Source organism: Rhinoderma darwinii, chromosome 6 (assembly GCF_050947455.1).
Source record: "Rhinoderma darwinii isolate aRhiDar2 chromosome 6, aRhiDar2.hap1, whole genome shotgun sequence".
Taxonomy (NCBI): domain Eukaryota; kingdom Metazoa; phylum Chordata; class Amphibia; order Anura; family Rhinodermatidae; genus Rhinoderma; species Rhinoderma darwinii.
The window spans coordinates 8,203,616-8,219,872 of record NC_134692.1 but is presented as its reverse complement, the minus strand read 5'-3'; the positions used below and the strand labels follow the sequence as shown (position 1 = coordinate 8,219,872).

The window sequence follows — 16,257 nt, the reverse complement described above, 5'->3', positions numbered from 1 at the left end:
TATTGAACCCAATAAGGAAAATCTGCGGCACAAGGGTTAAACCTTTAGGGCAAGCACACACGTGGCGGATTTCCTCCGCAGCTGTCCGCATCAATGCCGCACAGAATCTGCGTTGCAGATTCTGCGGCGGATCTGCCCAAAATGTGCAGTAAATTGATGCGGACTGGCCGCTGCGGACTGCAGGAAAAGTGCTTCCCTTCTCTCTATCAGTGCAGGATAGAGAGAAGGGACAGCACTTTCCCTAGTGAAAGTAAACGAATTTCATACTTAGCGGCCGTTGTCTTGGTGACGCGTCCCTCTTTCGGCATCCAGCCCGACCTCCCTGGATGACGCGCCAGTCCATGTGACCGCTGCAGCCTGTGCTTGGCCTGTGATTGGCTGCAGCCTGTGATTGGCCTGTGATTGGCTGCAGCCTGTGATTGGCCTGTGATTGGCTGCAGCCTGTGATTGGCCTGTGATTGGCTGCAGCCGTCACTGAGACTGAAACGTCATCCTGGGAGGCCGGACTGGAGACAGAAGCAGGGAGTTCTCGGTAAGTATGAACTTATATTTTTTTACAGGTTGCTGTATATTCTGATCGGTAGTCACTGTCCAGGGGGCAGAAACAGTTACTGCCGATCGCTTAACTCTTTCAGCACCCTGGACAGTGACTATTTACTGACGTCTCCTAGCAACGCTCCAGTAATTCCGGGAGCCCCATTGACTTCCTCAGTCTGGCTGTAGACCTAGAAATACACATAGGTCCAGCCAGAATGAAGAAATGTCATGTTAAAAAAGCAAGACGGATCCGCAGCACACATAACATGTGCATGACAGCTGCGGACTTCATTGCGGAATTTAGAATCTCCATTGAAGTCAATGGAGAAATTCCGCCATGAGTCCGCAACCAGTCCGCCACTGGTCCGCAACATCCATTGTATGCTGCGGACACCAAATTCCGCACCGCAGCCTATGCTCCGCAGCGGAATTTTCAGCCACATCTAAACGAAGCCTACTAAAAAGAAGTGGAAGGCAATGGAGAAACGGCTCCGCTGCGGATTAACGCTGCGGAGTGTCCGCAGCGGAATTCAAGAGCAATTCCGCCACGTGTGGCTTTGCCCTTAGGGTATGTTCACACGCCCTATTTATGGACGTAATTCAGGCGTTTTACGCCTCCAATTACGGCCAAAAAAACGGCTCCAAACATCTGCCCATTGAATTCAATGGGTCTTACGATGTTCTGTGCAGACGGGCTTTTTATATTATGCACCGCTGTCAAAAGACGCCCACCTCAAAGAAGTGCCTGTCACTTCTTGGGACGTAATTTAGCCGTTTTTCATTGACTCCAATGAAAACCAGCTCCAATTACATCCGTAAAAGACGCCGCGAAAAACGCGTGCACTTGTCAAAACGTCTGAAATTCAGGAGCTGTTTTCGCCTGAAAACCGCTCCGTAATTTCAGACGTAATTGGCGTTGCCGTGTGAACATACCCTTAGCAGTCTTCAAGAGAAAAGAGCTCCTGATTTTCAGATGTTTTTTATGCCACTCGCGATTTTCGCTGCGTTTTTTACGGTCGTTTTTGGAGCTTTTTTCAAAATAGTCTATGGAAAACAGCTCCAAAAACGTCCCAAGAAGTGTCCTGCACTTCTATTTTGCGGCCGTTTTTTTCCGTGTAAAAAAACGCAGCGAAAAATGCTCCGTCTAAACAAAACGCCGTTTTCCCATTGAAATCAATGGGCAGATGTTTGGAGGCGTACTGCTTCCGATTCTTCGGCCGTTTTTCAGGCGTTTACGGCCCGAAAAATAGGCCGTGTGAACATACCCTTACAACCGAGCAGTTTTTAACCACATCGTGTGAATAGGACCTCTAAAAATCCAAATCACTACCTTATAAAATCTTTTCACTGCAATTTTTTCTGCAGGTAAAATCATTAAATAACGAAAAGTTCTACAACTTTCTAATAAACTTTGGTGGGAATTTATTAAAACGTTTACGCTATTTTAATAGCGCAGAAAAGTCTCACGTTTCGGCACACATCATATTTGTACTATAATTTGCGACTTTTCACACCTTTCGCCATTTTTCAAAAGGGTTTGGAAAAGTAGGCGGGGTTAAGCGAGAGGGGACGAGCCTCCGCCTACAGACAGATCTACCATAACTTACACCAGAAAATCTAGATGTCAAATTCTGGCAAACAGACAGCCGAAGATGCGCCAAATTTATTAAGAGGGCACTTTAGTTAAAGACTGGCGTATGGAAAGTTAGTCTTAGTAAATTCGCCCTTTGTGTTTCAATGCTTCACGAAAGATTTTCAAAATGTGTTTGCTGTCAGTGAATGGAAATATACTTCTTTACATTCAGTGGCAGAAAAAATGTCCTGACCTAGTCCTGCTGACACAGCAGCAACAGACCTCAGTATGCCTGGTCACCTACAGCACACAGAGCAGTGGAGAGGGCTGTTGCGTAAACTCCCGCCTTACAGCCAGAGGAGGGAGATACCATTTTTCTTTATAAACTTTCACAGTTTTGATTGCAATTTGGGACGCGGTAGAGAAGAATGATATGGAGGAATGACTGGGGATATTGTACATTGCTACAAGCCCATCCGCTGTGTGAGCAGGACTAGATAAGGACAAGTTTTCTGCCTCTAAATGTTAAAGAAAAAAAAATTAATTGTGTATGAGTTGTGCCATTTTTCAATATACTGTATGTATTAATTTCTCATGATTTTCAAGAACTCTGCTTGCCTTCACTTAAAGGGAATCTTCACTATTTACTTCCAAATGATAAAAAATCTGTCCTGGTCATGCGATGCGATGTACACACAAGTCCGTTACAATACAGTTATCAGAGCTCTGTCTCGTAACAAGCCCTGCCTCGTGTGTCTGCCTCATGACCGTTATCCAATAAGTAAACAATGAAGATTTCCATTAAATTAAGCAAGCAGAGGTCTTGATATTAGTAAGGAATTGATACAGAACGTATATTGGAGACATTTTATCAAGAAAAGCACAACTTTTGTTCACTAAAACCGTAATACCCCTTTATCAAGAATGTTTCTATTCACTGATAGCAAGCAATGATCTTGAAAGTGAATTTAAACACAAAATAGATTAGAAAGATGCAGAACTTAATTATACAATTATTTATCTTTATTTACGTAAAACCGCACCATCCAGGGGTTTTATGGCACGGGTTTTCCAGGAATCTAATAAAAACGAATAATAATCGTCTCAACCTTTAGAATTCCTCGCCATTCCTTCACTACCTCTATTCAAGACAAATCAATAATTATCCGTTTACAGTGGCGAAATAAAAAAAACAATTATAAAAACAGGGATAAATGTGAATCTTTCATTAGTTCCAAACAACCCGTTAAGTTACATAGCAGAGCCCGCTGCGTAGTTGGTGCAGTGATAAACTGTGTACAATCAAAATATATTTAAAGGGAACTTGTCACTATATTTTGGACACAATTCTACCCACTAATTAGCCCACAAATGTAGCAGCCAATCAGCAGAGCTAAAATGGATCATGTGACACTTCCCTGCAGAAAGAGGAAGGGTCCTGTGTCTAATGAGTCTAGTGGGTAGAGCTTACTTCTCCTACATGTCTGGCTGACATCTCGAAGGGCTATTTAGTGAGCGCAATTTTGTCCAGTAGACGGACTAGGAGATCGAACAAACGTCCTGATCGAACGGCAGAAAGTCCTGGTAACAAGTCCCAAGTTTAAGATGAACTTGGAAAGGTCTCATGTTGTATTATCTCAGGTCAGTCTTAATTCTGGAGTCTAGACATGCAATAGGCGGTGGCGCAGGTTCCCGAATCCCCAGCATTATCCATATGGCACGGGACGTTCCATAGAGCAGCATTCCAGAGAATGGATAAGAAACTAAGGAAGTCTTCTAGATCACGGCGTCACACCGCCGAGGTCTCCACACCCTGCGCGGAGCCTTTCACCGACAAACTACCAGATATATTGTCCGAGTCCAGTAATTCTACGGTGCTGTAGGGGGAACAGTCTTCTAGACCGAGCTTGCTGCAAAGCCACCCACAGAAACCCTTCTCCATGTCCTTCACTGAATGCCACCACTCACCGAACGACCAGGAGATCTGAGTCACGGCCGTGTACGTGGCCAGAGACAGCGACAACGCCACTATGATGATGGGGTAAAAAATGATTAAAAAGGGGCAGAAGGTGATCTTGTGCCAAAAAGTCCTTTCCTCGTTGTAAACCAAGAAGATGCTGTACCAGGTAATGGTCCCGTAATAGAACGAGAGCACGAACGAGAGAACGAAAACCACCGGCAGGCAAAGAACGCTCCACAGGAGGACGTGCGGACCTCTATCCGGCCCGACAGAACAAGTCTTCCTCCCTTCCAGTGGCTCGTCCTGCAGAGGCTCCTTAGATCGTGTCAGTTCTTGAAGTTCCTTTTCCGTTAACGTGACATGGATGTCCACCATCTGACCCTTTTTCTTTCCGCGGGTGATGGTTCCGGTTAAAGTGACATAGCGGCTATCTGGATTAACGTTCCACCCACCTGTCAGAAACAACAATTGTTTAATGTCCCTCCGAGCACTGGAAGTTCAGTAGGAATACATTTTTTTTTTTTTAATGATACAATGAAGAGAAGTCGCTCACCATCACTCAGCGGAGTCCCCAGAAATCTGGATCCTTCCTCGGCGCCTCTCTCTCTGGCCTCCTGATTGGTCGACTCATCCTCCAGGACCTTCTCATTGTCGGAACGATAGACAATGATGGATTCCGGGCGATGCTCCTTCTTTTTTCTCTTCTTCCGCTCTATAGTCGCCTCTCCTGTTACCCCCTCGAAGGACACAGCAGCCGCGGCTCTCCGCAGGGTGTCCCTTAAAGGGCTATGCGGGGCGCTCTTATTTGGCTTTGGAGGAGTTTCCTCGATCTCGGCGTCACAGAGAATGACCGCGCTCTGCATCTCGTGGAGCTTCCGGAGACTCTCGATAGATCAATCATCCGTGACATCAATCAACGGCGATCACCCTAAGAAAATAGAAAAGATATATAGAAGTTTACAGAAACACGACATGCAGGACAGTATGATCATTGCATATAGCTAGAGTTCCTCCAAAGCATCGACCACCCTAAATACTTGTCCTCAGATGCTGCCGCTATGTAACGCGTCAAATAGAAGCCGCCACTCTGGGAAAAGGTTCCTGTTTACATTCACACATAATTTAATTGACTTACCTTATACTGATCTTGATCTACTCCAGTCACTTCCAGAGCTGCATATACAGTTCTGCCGATTTCTATTTATCAGACTTGAGAGCATTGCAGGAGTATAGATAATGGTTGAAGCGGTTTTCTAACATGATTGATAGTAAGGGAAACTAGCAGAATTCTGGATGCAGATCTTGATATGACCGGAGGATAAACCAAAGTTTTAGGCTTCGTTCACATCTGCGTCAAGGATCTGTTCAGGGGTTCTGTCTGAGCTTTCCGTCAGGGGAACCAATGAACGGAACTCTAAATGAAACAAACGGAAACCATGGGTTTCCATTTGCATGACCATTGATTTCAATGGTGACGGATCCGGTGAAAATTGTTTCCGTTTGTCACCGTTGTGTAAGAGTTCCGTCGTTTTGACGGAATCAATACCACTACACTGCGCTATTCACCGTCAAAACGATGGAACCCTTACACAACGGGGACAGACGGAAAACATTTGCACCGGATCGGTCACCATTGAAATCAATGGTGATGTAAATGGAAACCTATGGATTCCGTTTGTCTCAATCAGGGTTACGTTCATGAGTTCCCCCGGCGGAAAGCTCAGATAGAACCCATGAACGGAGCAATGACGCAGATGTGAACGAAGCCTTAACTCAACATTAGAGGATGATATTTATATTGTACAAATCATTGTATAAAAGGTGGAGTTACACTTTAAAAGTAGTTTTATAGAGCAAAAATACAAGGGGCCGGAATGGAGACGTGCCGCTGTACGGTGTCTCTATATGGCGCTATAAGTCCAAGGTAATCCCCCTAGAAGAAATGTTTCCAATGGTAAAGACATGATTTTGTTAGGCTGCATATGAATCCGAGAGTAAAAACCTCTGTGTGCCTCCGTATTGAATTGGAGGTGCACGGTGGTACAATAGGGGACGTAGACTTCTATAAGCAGCGTAATATGGCTCTGCACAACTCATACGAAGCCTTAAAGAGGCTCTGTCACCACATTATAAGTGTCCTGTCTCCTACATAATGTGATCGGCGCTGGAATGTAAATAACCGTGGTTTTTATTTTGAAAAACGATCATTTTTGAGCAAGTTATGATCTAGTTTAGATTTATGCTAATTAGTTTCTTAATAGACAACTGCACGTGTTTTTACTTTTTACCAACTGGGCGTTGTACAGAGAAGTGTATGATGCTGACCAATCAGTGACCAATCAGCGTCATACTCTTCTCTCCATTCATGTCCATTTGTACTCAGCACAGCGTGATCTCGCGAGATCACGCTGCGCTGTCACATACACCCACATTAACTTTACTGAAGTGCCTTGAGAATTGACTTCACCTCCAGCCAGGAAGCGATGTCTATTCACACTCCCGACACTTCTGTAAAGTTTGTGTGGGACTTAATCGCTGCACAGCGTGATATCGCGAAGAATGACAGAAGTAGCGTGATCTCGCGAGATCACGCTGTGCTGTGATTAAGTCCCACACAAACTTTACCGAAGTGTTGGGAGTGTGAATAGACATAGCTTCCTGGCTGGAGGTGATGTCCATTCTCAAGACACTTCAGTAAAGTTAATGTGGGCGTATGTGACAGCGCAGCGTGATCTCGCGAGATCACGCTGTGCGGAGTACAAATGGACATGAATGGAGAGGAGTGCATGATGCTGAATGGTCACTGATTGGTCAGCGTCATACACTCCTCTGTACAACGCCCACTTGGTCAAAAGTTAAAAAACACTGCGCCGATCATATTATGTAGGAGACAGGGCACTTATAATGTGGTGACAGAGCCTCTTTAATATGGCCGTGTGCATGAGATCTTCATCTGACACTGTAACCTTGTTAAAAACTTTTCGTGTTGTTGCTTTGTATCAGCGATGTCATCTAGACACAGACCGTCGCCATTACACTATAAGGCGGGCACTCAGAGACGTTCATGCCCAAACCCCAATCCCTCATGAACTGATAGGAGGTGAAGGGCAGCGCGGCTAGACTAAAATGCCCTGATAAACCGGCCTTATCCACACGGATCTCACACGGCCGGCGCATCCATTTCCTGCCGGCAAACACTAAATGAATTAAAATCCTTGTAAATGGACTTGGGTCGGATGATACACTGGACGCATTAGGGGATTCGGTTCCATCACTTCACACAGCGCTTCATAAAATGCAATGTTAGGAACCACACAGCCCATTAGTATATCAACTAGTTAACCCTTTATATACTCCTTCAATGGAACAGGAAAGGCAGTCCAGACCAAAAGCCGCGATGGGACAAACCAAAAACAATACTTATCTGCTGGAACCGGAATATTCCTTTAAGCCGGCCATAGATATGGGGTAAATGTCAGACAAAATGGCAATTACGACCTGTTTTCCCCGATTGTTGGCCATTCACGGGACACTTTCCAGCGTGCAGACGACCAATAACCAACAATCTGTTATTTTGTCGACAGCAACGCAATAGGACCGCCGTATAATGCCTCCATATTGCCCCGTATTAGGGAGAAGAAATTCTATGAATACTTCCGTAATACGGCGTCCGATGGACCATGTCGCAATTTAAAGGAATCCGGAGATACAGAAGGGCGCCATGCATGTAGCCTAAGGGTACGTTCACACGCTTAATAAAAAAACGTCTGAAAATACGGAGCTTCCAGGGAAAACAGCTCCTGATTTTCAGCCGCTTTTTTTAGCAACTCGTGTTTTTCACGCCGTTTTCGGAGCTGTTTTTCTATGGAGTCAATGAAAAAACGCTCATGAAATGACCTGCACTTAAAAAAAAACAAAAACGTCTCGTTGGAACAGAACGCAGTTTTTCCCATTGAAATGAATGGGCAGATGTTTGGAGGCGTTCTGCTCCAAATGTTTCGGCCGTTTACGGCCCGAAAATAAGCCGTATGAACATACCCTGAATCTTTGGCCGTATTAGTGGGGGAGGGAGCCCTTCATTATAATACAATCGCAGCGGATTTCCTGCCTTTCATCACGCAGCGAGCTCACGGGGAACAATACACAGCTGCAGGGGAAGATGTGGTGGTTTTGTCCGTCCTCTTCATCGGCACCGGTTTCCTGAGGACAGTTAAAAAGTTTATAGAAGTGACCGTAGTAGTCGCCCAGATTTACACAGACCCTATTATAAATTTTTTCTTACTACGCAGAGACCAAACCCCCCCCCCCCCCCCCGCTCTGCCTGGGGAAGCACCAGTCCGATCATGAACCAGGAATCGCAGGATGAACAGTGATAGGTCCCCACCCAGACAGGGGAAATCTGCATTGCAGTAAATTCTGGGAGGACAAGGTAGTGAATATATTCTGTGAGTTGTCATCACAGCGCACATTGGTGCAGATATTTACATCCTATGCCATATTTAGCGCCGACCAGACACGACGATGGTGCTGGGAATAAGATGATGGAATACGATCATTATTACTAGTTCCAACAGAAGACCAGGACTAGAGATTACGGGCACGTTCACACGTGGCAGAATATTTCAGCTGCAAATGTTGGTGCAGATTTGGGGCAATTACGCAACGAATCTGCAGCAACATTTGCATATTTGACAGGTAATTCAGACGCTGCAGATATCACAGCGGACTTGCCACAGATTTCAGTTTTTGCATTGCAAAGGCTGAAATCCGCAGTGAAATTCCGCTTCTTCTCCGCAACAGACAGTGCATGCTGGGAGGGAAAATTCTGCACTGCAGCCTGATTTCCACACAGTTATTTTCCGCAACGTCTGAGCTAAGTTTCCTAAAAATGTATAGAAACAAGTGTAAAAAACAGCCGCTGCAGAATTCCACTGCGGACTGTCCGCCATGTCTGAACGTGGCCGAAGTGTCAGCTGCTTTGGTCCTGACTGGAGCAGTTTATCCTCAGCCCCTTGTTGTATGGAATCAAAACGACGGACATTACGCCGGAAGAATCATAATGGGGATTTCTCAGACAGGCGATGACATTGATGTGGCAGGAGGAAGAGGCGCGGGGTAAGTAGTCACGATCGACCTAGATATCAGACGATGATGAGCGGTCACTGTTTAGGGGCACAGGAAGGATTTTGTTTTTTTGGGTGGGGGAATAAATTGCAGCCATATCAAGAGCTCCCAGCTTATCATGGAATAAGTCTCTACTGCTTGCATAAGTCAGTACACCCTGCATCTTTCTGATAGGTAGGTATAGAGTGCCAGAGTAATCCAATAACCTTTTAACATGCACGATGCCCCCATGACAGTGCCAACCAAGGCAAGCTGCTGATATCAGTCACACATATAATGTAATGTCTCTGGAGGATATAATAGTGCTGGAGTGATATAAGAGGAGCGGCTGATATCAGTCACATATGATGTAATGTCTCTGGAGGATATAATAGTGCTGGAGTGATATAAGAGGAGCGGCTGATATCAGTCACATATGATGTAATGCCTCTGGAGGATATAATAGTACTGGAGTGTTATAAGAGGAGCGGCTGATATCAGTCACATATGATGTAATGTCTCTGGAGGATATAATAGTGCTGGTGTGTTATAAGAGGAGCGGCTGATATCAGTCACATATGATGTAATGTCTCTGGAGGATATAATAGTACTGGAGTGATATAAGAGGAGCTGCTGATATCAGTCACACATATGATGTAATGTCTCTGGAGGATATAATAGTGCTGGAGTGATATAAGAGGAGCGGCTGATATCAGTCACATATGATGTAATGTCTCTGGAGGATATAATAGTGCTGGAGTGATATAAGAGGAGCGGCTGATATCAGTCACACATGATGTAATGTCTCTGGAGGATATAATAGTACTGGAGTGATATAAGAGGAGCGGCTGATATCAGTCACATATATGATGTAATGTCTCTGGAGGATATAATAGTACTGGAGTGATATAAGAGGAGCGGCTGATATCAGTCACACATATGATGTAATGTCTCTGGAGGATATAATAGTACTGGAGTGATATAAGAGGAGTGGCTGATATCAGTCACATATATGATGTAATGTCCCTGGAGGATATAATAGTGCTGGAGTGATATAAGAGGAGCGGCTGATATCAGTCACACATGATGTAATGTCTCTGGAGGATATAATAGTACTGGAGTGATATAAGAGGAGCGGCTGATATCAGTCACATATATGATGTAATGTCTCTGGAGGATATAATAGTGCTGGTGTGTTATAAGAGGAGCGGCTGATATCAGTCACATATGATGTAATGTCTCTGGAGGATATAATAGTACTGGAGTGATATAAGAGGAGCGGCTGATATCAGTCACATATGATGTAATGTCTCTGGAGGATATAATAGTACTGGAGTGTTATAAGAGGAGCGGCTGATATCAGTCACATATGATGTAATGTCTCTGGAGGATATAATAGTACTGGAGTTATATAAGAGGAGCGGCTGATATCAGTCACATATGATGTAATGTCTCTGGAGGATATAATAGTGCTGGAGTGATACAAGAGGAGCGGCTGATATCAGTCACATATGATGTAATGTCTCTGGAGGATATAATAGTACTGGAGTGATATAAGAGGAGCGGCTGATATCAGTCACACATATGATGTAATGTCTCTGGAGGATATAATAGTACTGGAGCATTATAAGAGGAGCGGCTGATATCAGTCACACATATGATGTAATGTCTCTGGAGGATATAATAGTACTGGAGTGATACAAGAGGAGCGGCTGATATCAGTCACACATATGATGTAATGTCTGGAGGATATAATAGTGCTGGAGTGTTATAAGAGGGGCGGCTGATATCAGTCACATATGATGTAATGTCTCTGGAGGATATAATAGTGCTGGAGTGTTATAAGAGGAGCGGCTGATATCAGTCACATATGATGTAATGTCTCTGGAGGATATAATAGTACTGGAGTGTTATAAGAGGAGCGGCTGATATCAGTCACATATATGATGTAATGTCTCTGGAGGATATAATAGTACTGGAGTGATACAAGAGGAGCGGCTGATATCAGTCACACATATGATGTAATGTCTGGAGGATATAATAGTGCTGGAGTGTTATAAGAGGGGCGGCTGATATCAGTCACATATGATGTAATGTCTCTGGAGGATATAATAGTGCTGGAGTGTTATAAGAGGAGCGGCTGATATCAGTCACATATGATGTAATGTCTCTGGAGGATATAATAGTACTGGAGTGTTATAAGAGGAGCGGCTGATATCAGTCACATATATGATGTAATGTCTCTGGAGGATATAATAGTGCTGGAGTGATATAAGAGGAGCAGCTGATATCAGTCACATATGATGTAATGTCTCTGGAGGATATAATAGTGCTGGAGTGTTATAAGAGGAGCGGCTGATATCAGTCACATATGATGTAATGTCTCTGGAGGATATAATAGTACTGGAGTTATATAAGAGGAGCGGCTGATATCAGTCACATATGATGTAATGTCTCTGGAGGATATAATAGTACTGGAGTTATATAAGAGGAGCGGCTGATATCAGTCACATATGATGTAATGTCTCTGGAGGATATAATAGTGCTGGAGTGATACAAGAGGAGCGGCTGATATCAGTCACATATGATGTAATGTCTCTGGAGGATATAATAGTACTGGAGCATTATAAGAGGAGCGGCTGATATCAGTCACACATATGATGTAATGTCTCTGGAGGATATAATAGTACTGGAGCATTATAAGAGGGGTGGCTGATATCAGTCACATATGATGTAATGTCTCTGGAGGATATAATAGTGCTGGAGTGTTATAAGAGGAGCGGCTGATATCAGTCACATATGATGTAATGTCTCTGGAGGATATAATAGTGCTGGAGTGATATAAGAGGAGCGGCTGATATCAGTCACACATATGATGTAATGTCTCTGGAGGATATAATAGTACTGGAGTGATATAAGAGGAGCGGCTGATATCAGTCACACATGATGTAATGTCTCTGGGGATATAATAGTGCTGGAGTGTTATAAGAGGAGCGGCTGATATCAGTCACACATATGATGTAATGTCTCTGGAGGATATAATAGTACTGGAGTGATATAAGAGGAGCGGCTGATATCAGTCACATATAATGTAATGTCTCTGGAGGATATAATAGTACTGGAGTGATATAAGAGGAGCGGCTGATATCGGTCACATATGATGTAATGTCTCTGGAGGATATAATAGTACTGGAGTGATATAAGAGGAGCGGCTGAGATCAGTCACACATATGATGTAATGTTTCTGGAGGATATAATAGTACTGGAGTGATATAAGAGGAGCGGCTGATATCAGTGACACATAATATTTAAATGTTTTGTGTATTTTGCTTGTGCATGTAAACAAAAATCGAACTATCCTCATAGAAGGACCAACACTAGAAACATTATAAGTGATTCCTATCCATTATAAGTGACATCCCTTGTATCTTGGATGTGACTGCTTTACTATCTATGGACAATGATGAATGTAACTCCCGGGAATTTGCATTAATTTCCACAACAGAAGATGTGACCATCACAGACCCAGCTGAGACCCCCGGGGCCACTTCTTCAGTCCTTGAATCTCAGGGCAGCCGGCTGATTTTCACTGGAGTAGGGGGGGAGGGGAGGGGGTATTAATGAATGGGACAGTTCTGGTCATGGAGATGATAAGGGAGCACAGTATGAGACCGGTCCACACCTTCTATTTAGATTCAATGAGAAGGAAGTTCTTTTCAAGACTCATGCAAAAGAGACATTTAAAGGGCATTTCCAGAAAAGGATGGACTTGATTGAATGAAGGAAAAGTAAAGCCGTCTGTAAATAGAAGTCCAAGTATCGTCCTCTACTGTCAAGATTTTTAAAATTCTACTAATGCGTTTCTTAGATTTTTTTCTGTTTTAGGGAAAGTGGAGTGAAAACCAATATGGCTGCAATTACAGTTCACACATGGGTTGTCACTCAGTTTTTCCAGACTTTTAAAGTCACAGCTGCCTAGTAATGCAGTGGTACAAATCCTGCACCTGTTTGGCTGTATAACTATTAGGTTGGGTTCACACGTAGCGGTCACAGCGCAGACGAGGTGCGGGAGCGATGCCTCAGAAGATGCGTAAACTGTTTACCGCTTATTGGCCTGGTCTTCAAACTGTTTGAGGGTAAAGCTGCTGTGCACCTGCAAAACCTCAGACAGGAAGAAGGAGACAAAGGACTTGACGAAATTATTTGCATATACGGACGTGTGTGATCCGTTCAATGTACAGAAAGGGAAAAATGCGGCAAAAGATGGAAAGATTTACATAAACGATCAGTCCCTGACGGCTCCTTCCTTCCCACACAAGAAATTAGCTCAGCGCTTTCCCAAAGACAGGATATCCAGAGAGTGAGAGGAATCTGCAGAGGCGGGGAGACGCAGGGAGCTTCTATATGGCCACGTTCACACGTGGACTCCAATACCACAGGCTTTTAGTGTCCAAAGCCAGGACCTCCCACTGTACCACAGGGTTCCATCGTGTTGTATATTCGGTTCATTCGGCTGCGTTCACACTGGTGCTTTCCTCTACGTTACGTGAAACGCTTACGTTGATGACCTCATTGAGTTGACTAATACCATCAGTTGGCATAATTTCGCCTCCGTTCCATAAGAATTTTTTTTTTTTTAACTTGAATAAACGCTGATTTACAATGTTTGGCTATAGGACGGCCACACAAGGAAGAAGTCCCTGGTAAAGTCCTTGAGTCCGTCCTCTTCTGTGACATTGAAAAATTATATTCAGCCGCTATTACTGCTCCCAAAGGAGTTGTCACCAAACTTTATATCACCGCACAGGTAAACTTGTCATTCAAGTGCCCGGGAAAGCTGGGTGACGACCCTTTGGAGCTGTAATAGCGATAACTAAGGCACAAGTACAATAAATGAGTTAGTAACAAGGTGAAGCTGCTGAAGATTCCAGAGAACAGATCTATAAATCTGGCAATAAGTGCAGCAGTAATTTGACAGATAGAAATGATTATTAGTGCTCCGATCGATAACCGCGGTGTCCACGGTGACGAGATGAGCAACTTCCACCAATGGAAACCTGGTCTACTGGTCAGATCCTTCTCTGGGGAGGATTTCATTTTTGGGCTCCTACTCTTTATCAATATAGTATTTAGGGAAATGCACATTTTTATTGTACAGATTTTTGCAAAAATATCCCCTGTCCAGTCCAAGCAAGATATCGGTGCCCCTTCAAAAGGACCAATCAAAATATAAAACAAAATATTGGAACAGTGATTTTAATGGGGGGATGAGTCTGCAGCCTGGAGTTGGGGGGAGGGGTGAGAGCTACTGTAGGGCTATATATAACACTAGATAGGAAGTTCCCTCACTGGGAGCCAGAACAGAGACCTCAGATGGGTGCTCTGGCAGAAGACAGTCAACTCCCTATTCTGGTCAATAAAATAATATTTATTTTTGGGGTAGAATGATTTCAAGTAAATTGGGATAATAGAAAAATCAGCGGAAATATAAATAATCAACCCTGATACATTGTATCATACACATTCTATACCTACACTGATACATTGTATCATTCACATTCTATATCTACACTGATACATTGTATCATTCACATTCTATATCTACACTGATACATTGTATCATTCACATTCTATATCTACACTGATACATTGTACCAGTCACATGCTATACCTACACTGATACATTGTATCATTCACATGCTATATCTACACTGATACATTGTACCAGTCACATGCTATATCTACACTGATACATTGTATCATTCACATTCTATATCTACACTGATACATTGTATCATTCACATTCTATATCTACACTGATACATTGTACCAGTCACATGCTCCATCTACACTGATACATTGTACCAGTCACATGCTACATCTACACTGATACATTGTACCAGTCACATGCTATATCTACACTGATACATTGTACCAGTCACATGCTATATCTACACTGATACATTGTACCAGTCACATTCTATTTCTACACTGATACATTGTATTATTTACAAGATTTATGAAATAACCCCATTACCTAATATGATTCACATTCTACACTGATACATTGTATCATTCATGTCATATCAACATTTATTGTGCTGTGATATATAAATATATTACCCGACACATCATAACTAAGAAACCTTATATATTGTGAATATCTCAACATAATGACAATACTGGATCATCTGTTGTATCACAGCCTTTAATGATTACAGGGTAATGTATAAACATATTAACCTCTTCCTCCCAGCATTATACACTCCTGCCAGTTAATACTAATATCCTCAGCAATTAATGAGGCAGATATTTAATTAGCTCATTATAAAAGCCTCCTATCCCTCATGCTGCTGATATATAGTCAGTGCAGATCCAGTGGGTGCAGTGATCTGCGGCAGGGCTTCTATATAGGAGACATATAGTAAATGCTCAGATTTGCTGCTCACCTGAGATCATGTGCAGGTGGAGGGGTCTTTGCTGCTCTTCACTAGGTGATGGTGGGGAGGGGGCCCTCCAGATATGAGGTAGATCAGGTTGTTACTATGTCCATCCCGGGACTGCTGCTCCCTGCACAAAGACCAGAGTGTAGACCCTCTTCAGTCATAGCCACGCCCATCTGGCACATCCCTGGGCGGGGCCTGAGCTCTTACAGATGACGTCATTCAGGCACAGATGAAAGCTACTTGTCTCTCTGTGTCATTAACTGTTTAGGTGAAGTAAAGATGGAGGGAGACCCGCAGAATGTAATATACAAAGTGTAATGGTCCGAGTGTAAGATACAGAATATAATATCCAGAGTGTTATATCCACTGCGGCCATCTGCAGCTGACACTGTTATGGGGACATCTGCAGCTGACACTGTTATGGGGACATCTGCAGCTGACACTGTTATGGGGACATCTGCAGCTGACACACTGTTATGGGGACATCTGCAGCTGACACACTGTTATGGGGACATCTGCAGCTGACACACTGTTATGGGGACATCTGCAGCTGACACTGTTATGGGGACATCTGCAGCTGACACTGTTATGGGGACATCTGCAGCTGACACACTGTTATGGGGACATCTGCAGCTGAC

At 43.6% G+C, this 16,257-nt stretch overlaps 1 protein-coding gene across 1 annotated transcript; it reads right to left on the bottom strand.

The window, feature by feature from the left end:
- Window positions 1–1,935: 1,935 nt before the first annotated feature.
- Window positions 1,936–15,817, bottom strand: TMEM169 (transmembrane protein 169). Its single transcript, XM_075829080.1, has 3 exons — window positions 15,623–15,817; window positions 4,624–4,998; window positions 1,936–4,522 (listed from the first exon to the last, which is right to left on the bottom strand). Exons 2-3 carry the CDS (start codon window positions 4,931–4,933, stop codon window positions 3,900–3,902), a joined length of 933 nt encoding a protein of 310 aa, XP_075685195.1. The 5' UTR covers window positions 4,934–4,998; window positions 15,623–15,817; the 3' UTR covers window positions 1,936–3,899.
- Window positions 15,818–16,257: the final 440 nt, after the last annotated feature.

Coding starts and splice junctions, on each gene's coding strand:
- TMEM169 (XM_075829080.1), bottom strand. CDS start 4,933: ATGCAGAGCGCGGTCATTCTCTGTGACGCCGAGATCGAGGAAACTCCT. Junction 4,523..4,623: donor GGGGACTCCGCTGAGTGATG/GTGAGCGACTTC, acceptor TGTTTCTGACAG/GTGGGTGGAACGTTAATCCA.